The following is a 6,082-nucleotide window of genomic DNA, read 5'->3' on the forward strand; positions in this document are numbered from 1 at the left end:
TTAGAGCTACAATGAGATATCACCTCACAGCTGTCAGAATGGATAAAATCAACCACACAAGAAAGAACAAGTATTGATGGTGATATAGAGAAAAAGGAACGCTTATGACCTGTTGATGGGAATACAAACTGGTGCAGCCACTCTGGAAAAGTGTGAGAGTAGAGAGTTTCTTTAAAAATTTAAAAATAGAAGTACCTATGATCCAGCAATTGCACTACTGGGTATTTACCCAAGAATACACAAACACTAATCCAAAGGATGCATGCACCCCTATGTTTATAGCTGCATTACTTACAATAGCCATCTTATGGCCGCAGTCCAAATGTCCATCAATTGATGAATGAATAAAAAGATATTACACACACACACACACACACACACACACACACACACACAGAGGAATATTATTCAGCCATAAAAAAGAATGAAATCTTGTCATTTACAACAACATGGATGGATCTAGAGAGTATAATGTTGAACAAAATATACCAATCAGAGAAAGACAAATTCCATATGATTTCACTCATATGTGGAATTTAAGAAACAAATTAAATGAGCAAAGGGGAAAAATAGAGGGATATTTTTTTTTTTGCATTTTGAGTAGGACAAAAAGGTATTTTTAACAAAATTCATTTATAATTTTCCCAATTGGAAAATAAAAAGCTATCTATATCTTAAGATTACATGAAAATATCTTTAGGTCTAAACAAAGGTGTTAGTGTATTGTAACCCTATATCATGTATATGTGTGTTATATTGGTTTTATAGATAAGTACCAACATACTTTTAGAAAGTTAATTTTCACATGGTAGTACCATCTTTTCATCTCCATTAAAATTCATTTTTGACTAAAATGTGGTATAATTAATAACTTCACTATATATATATATTTAAATATATATATATTTAAGCTTATTCCATATACTACAATTAAGATAGAGTGTTCAGACATGAAAATATATCATCTTAGTCATGTATTGTCTCATTAGAAACTTTTTCTCAGTTATATTTTTCAATGTTATTATTATTTGCTTTTCTAATAGGCTCTAATCAAGAAGCCTAAAATAAATATGGCTAAAAAACTCATATAGGTTTCTTTCTCAAATTATAACTTTTGAAATGAGTGGTCAAAATGTTGTAATGACACTGCTGAGCCTGGTTATTCAAGGATCTTAGTTTCTTTTCTATGCTATTATTTCACCTTTTTCTGGAGCTTTGTCCATACTTACTTTTTCAATGATGGTTTCTGGAATATTCAGGATCATATCTCAAGAAAAGGAGAGACAAAATCCAAGGAGAAATTTTCTTTTAATCAAAGGAGATGAAATAGTTACACAACTCTTAGTTTAACCTCTATTTGTGTGAACTTACACATATGGTCTGAAGTAACAATTAAAAAAAAAAAAGAAAGGGAAATATAGTTTGTATCTATGTGGCCACAGGTATAGATTAACTCTCTTACTAGAGAAGGAAGGAAGAACAATTTTTAATCAACATTTTCACAACTAAATATAACATTTTTCATAATTTAATCTATGCATATATAATTTTATACTGGAGAGCAAAAATTATTTTGATATGCATTATATTAAACATAATTAATTTCAATTAATTTATTGATAAACATTTTATTTTGATATTAAATCAGATAGTGCACCTTTAGAAGTACTCTGACTATGAAGACATATATAAGAAAATATATTTATTTGTCTATTTTTGAGCATAGAATTGGAAGGTGAAACAGGTAGATTTTTAAATTTGGGTTATATTAAGTTTAAATATATCTGGCTTATATTTGTGGGGAGGTATTTTCTGACACTCCCCCAACAATATTGGAGTTTAATTTTTTTTTTATCACCATAAGATCCTGGGCATAAGACGATTTCCTTGTATTCCCAAAACAGTAAACAGTTCTTGTTTCTGTCCCTCTCTCCCTCAGCAGGGACATTCAAGGAATAACAGTTACAGCTTCTGAATAAAGTAATTTATCAGTTCCAGTTTTTATACCTTTCTCTTAAATACTAATACTCCCCAAAGGCTCCTGTAACATAGTATAAACTCTTCCGTGTCATAATTCTACCTCATAAAAGACAAGAATAGTGATCACCTTGGTTGTGGAATTAAAATATATTATTGCTACCTTATAACTTATTATGACTTCAAATTTCAGAAATGTAAAGAAAAAAAAGAAAGTTAGTTATTTTAAGGATGTTTGATTACAGCATCAGTACTAACAATAAAATATTGTTTTAAACATTCTAATTACTTTTGTTTTCTAATGAATTTAATCTATTACTTATATATCACTATTCAATAATATCTATAGCCATTAAATAATAATTTTCAGATTTTCAGAAGCAGTAATGCTTGTATTTTTATTTATCAGAAAGCTTTAGAATCTTCAGGTTGGTAGAAATATTTTTGTTTTTTTTGGAATTTTTTTTCCCTTGCCCAATGTGGAAAGCTAAGTCCCTCAGTTGCCTTAGGTCATATATGACATCTCTGTATTAGAATGCACATGTTGTCAATGACTTAAGGACAGAAACGATATCTATTTCTGAATTTCTGCACCTTTATGTATTCCAATGTCATAAAAATTGGGCAAACAACTGCAAACAATGTATGTTTCATTACAAAGTAAAATATGCACCTGGAATATAAAATTCTTGTTAACACTATACATGTTTTTAAAAAAAATCTCCTTAACCTCAAAGAGAACAGATTTCACTGATTGCCTTTTTTGATCTTCTAGCAGTTATTTCTATAACACTAAATTATGGGTTCATATATCTATTATAACCTAGGAATTCTAAAATTTTTGAAAATATTTCCTTTTTTTTAACTTAAATTCAACTAATCAACACATCATTAGTTTCAGATGTAGTGTTCGATGATTCATCGATGAGTAACACTCAGTACTTCTCATCACTGTTTCTACATATTTATTTGATAAAGAATTTGTATGTAGATTATATAAAATATTCTTATAATTTTACAATACAGTAACAAACATCAGAAATATTAGGCAAATTATTTCAACAAACATTTTACAAAGGAAGATATACAAATGTCCAACAGACTAAAAAGAATATTTCTAATATTATTAGTTACTGGGCAATACAAATTTTAGCTACAATGAGTTATTAGTACACACTCTTCAGAAAAACAAAATTTTAAAATATGATGATTTCCAGGTGCTGGTGAGGATATGGAGCAACTAGAATTTTCATATACCTCTACTGGAATAAAAATGATAATTTGAGAAAGTGTTATCTTATAATATGAATATAAGCTTTGTTACAATCCAACAAATCCATACCTAGGTATTTATACATGAGAAATAAGAACAAACATCCAAATGAAATATTGTACAGGTATACAGAATTTGTATTCATAAAAACAAAAACTAGAAAATGTATATGTTTATTAACATAAGAGTAGGTAAAAGGTTATGACATATTTACTCATTTGAATACTATTCAGAAATAAAAAGGACCAATGTACAAAAACCAAATAATATGGAATATTCTGAAAAATAATATTGATCAACAAAGCCAGAAACAAAAGTATACACTGTTTAATTTATTTTATATAAAAATCTATAAAGGCATATTTATTGAAACAGGGTAGAGATCATGCTTTCCTGGGCCAAGGGAATCGAGGATTCAATTGAGATAGAGAATAAAGAAAGTTTTGTGGAATTAAATCCTACAGTATTTTGTTGTGGTTTCACAGGTGTCTGAATTTGTCAAAACTCATTATTTATTGACACAACTTTAATTAGTTGCTTACATTGGCCCTTATGTCCCAAGCAGTGAACACTGATAGATTTTAAGGCAGATCATCAGTCCTTTGTGAAACAACTACTTAAATGGATATCACTACAGGTTATTCAGTCTAGAGCACAATCATTTTTAAGAATGTGGTGGAAGAGCTGCTTTTCTAGGCAAAGGTCCTAAGCATTGTCAGAATCTGTCCATGATCCTATACCAGTCTTCATGATCATACTCCTTTCTAAACTTAGCCCTAACTTTAAAGTAATTCTAAAAAGACGTTACAGGTTTTATAGTTCAATTTACAGTATAAGTCAGCCACCCACAGGATTAGACTTTAAAACTTCAAGGCTACATGAGATAAAGATTTATTTTAGCATAGTCCTAGAAGCTTTTAGATTTCTTATACAGACCTTGAACTAAGTATGTAAAACTCTGAGCTCATCATTTGCTTTCCCCAAATTCTGTAGAATGTATTATAAATAGGAGCAACCAATCAACAACTTTTACTCCTTGTTTCTAGTAAGTGTTTTAAAGCAATGCATACTTAGTCACCCAAAGTCTTCTTTCTATCTTGTCTGATGATAGATAATAGAAGTAACAACTTTATCAGTGGATACAATGGACTAACTGCTCCTTAGCTATGGGTTTGGAATGAGGATAATAAATAACTTAACTAGATTAGAGAAACAGTTTCTCTTAACAGACCAATTTAGGAAAATCATTCTTAGGATTCTATTCCTCTGCAAACATTTCTGGTGTCACAATTTCTGTACCAGCCAAGGGGGATGAACAGATAACATACGTATCTCCTATCAAAGAGCATGTTCTTCAGTATTCTATAAAACTTTATAGATCTCCCTTTCTGCCTGTGGACGCCGCCAAGTAAGCATCATTAAAGTCTCCCCTCCCACCGCTGTCATGTCTAAGTCAGAGTCTCCCAAAGAGCCTGAACAGCTGCGGAAGCTCTTCATCGGAGGTCTGAGCTTTGAAACAACCGATGAGAGTCTGAGGAGCCATTTTGAGCAATGGGGAACACTTACGGACTGTGTGGTAATGAGAGATCCGAACACCAAGCGCTCCAGAGGCTTTGGGTTTGTCACATATGCCACTGTGGAGGAGGTGGATGCAGCCATGAATGCAAGGCCACACAAGGTGGATGGAAGAGTTGTGGAACCAAAGAGGGCTGTCTCAAGAGAAGATTCTCAAAGACCTGGTGCCCACTTAACTGTGAAAAAGATTTTTGTTGGTGGCATTAAAGAAGACACTGAAGAACATCATCTAAGAGATTATTTCGAACAGTATGGGAAAATCGAAGTGATTGAGATCATGACTGACCGAGGCAGTGGCAAAAAGAGGGGTTTTGCTTTTGTAACATTTGATGACCATGATTCTGTAGACAAGATTGTCATTCAAAAATACCATACTGTGAATGGCCACAACTGGGAAGTAAGGAAAGCGCTCTCTAAGCAAGAGATGGCTAGTGCTTCATCCAGCCAAAGAGGTCGAAGTGGTTCTGGAAACTTCGGTGGTGGTCGTGGAGGTGGTTTTGGTGGGAATGACAACTTTGGTCGCAGAGGAAACTTCAGTGGTCAAGGTGGCTTTGGTGGCAGTCGAGGTGGTGGTGGATATGGTGGCAGTGGGGATGGCTATAACGGATTTGGTAATGATGGAAGCAACTTTGGAGGTGGCGGAAGCTCTAATGATTTTGGCAATTACAACAATCAATCCTCAAATTCTGGACCCATGAAAGGAGGCAATTTTGGAGGCAGAAGCTCTGGCCCTCATGGTGGTGGAGGCCAATACTTCGCCAAACCGCGAAACCAAGGTGGCTATGGTGGTTCCAGCAGCAGCAGCAGCAGCTATGGCAGTGGCAGAAGGTTTTAATTCCTGCCAGGAAACAAAGCTTCGCAGGAGAGGAGAGCCAGAGACGTGACAGGGAAGCTACAGGTTACAACAGATTTGTGAACTCAGCCAAGCACAGTGGTGGCAGGGCCTAGCTGCTACAAAGAAGACATGTTTTAGACAATACTCATGTGTATGGGCAAAAAAACTCGAGGACTGTATCTGTGACTAATTGTATAACAGGTTATTTTAGTTTCTGTTCTGTGGAAAGTGTAAAGCATTCCAACAAAGGGTTTTAATGTAGTTGGTTTTTTTTTTTTTTTGCACCCATGCTGTTGATTGCTAAATGTAATAGTCTGATCATGACGCTGAATAAATGTGTCTTTAAAAAAAAAAAACTTTATAGATCAATCACTATGTATAATCTACTTAATATTCCAAGCTTCAGGTTTCTCATATAAACT

The 6,082-nt window shown here is 33.3% G+C and overlaps 1 protein-coding gene across 1 annotated transcript; it reads left to right on the forward strand.

Moving 5' to 3' along the window:
• The first annotated feature begins 4,672 nt into the window (after positions 1-4,672).
• On the forward strand, positions 4,673-5,674 carry LOC101672373 (heterogeneous nuclear ribonucleoprotein A1-like). Its single transcript, XM_013050255.2, has one exon. It carries the CDS (start codon positions 4,695-4,697, stop codon positions 5,658-5,660), a length of 966 nt encoding a protein of 321 aa, XP_012905709.2. The 5' UTR covers positions 4,673-4,694; the 3' UTR covers positions 5,661-5,674.
• Positions 5,675-6,082: the final 408 nt, after the last annotated feature.

This window comes from Mustela putorius, unplaced genomic scaffold (genome assembly GCF_011764305.1).
Source record: "Mustela putorius furo isolate JIRA1106 unplaced genomic scaffold, ASM1176430v1.1 tig00000228_pilon_pilon_pilon, whole genome shotgun sequence".
NCBI lineage: Eukaryota > Metazoa > Chordata > Mammalia > Carnivora > Mustelidae > Mustela > Mustela putorius.

What these genes read in the sequence shown, in the direction of transcription:
- LOC101672373 (XM_013050255.2), top strand. Translation starts at nt 4,695, where the DNA reads ATGTCTAAGTCAGAGTCTCCCAAAGAGCCTGAACAGCTGCGGAAGCTC.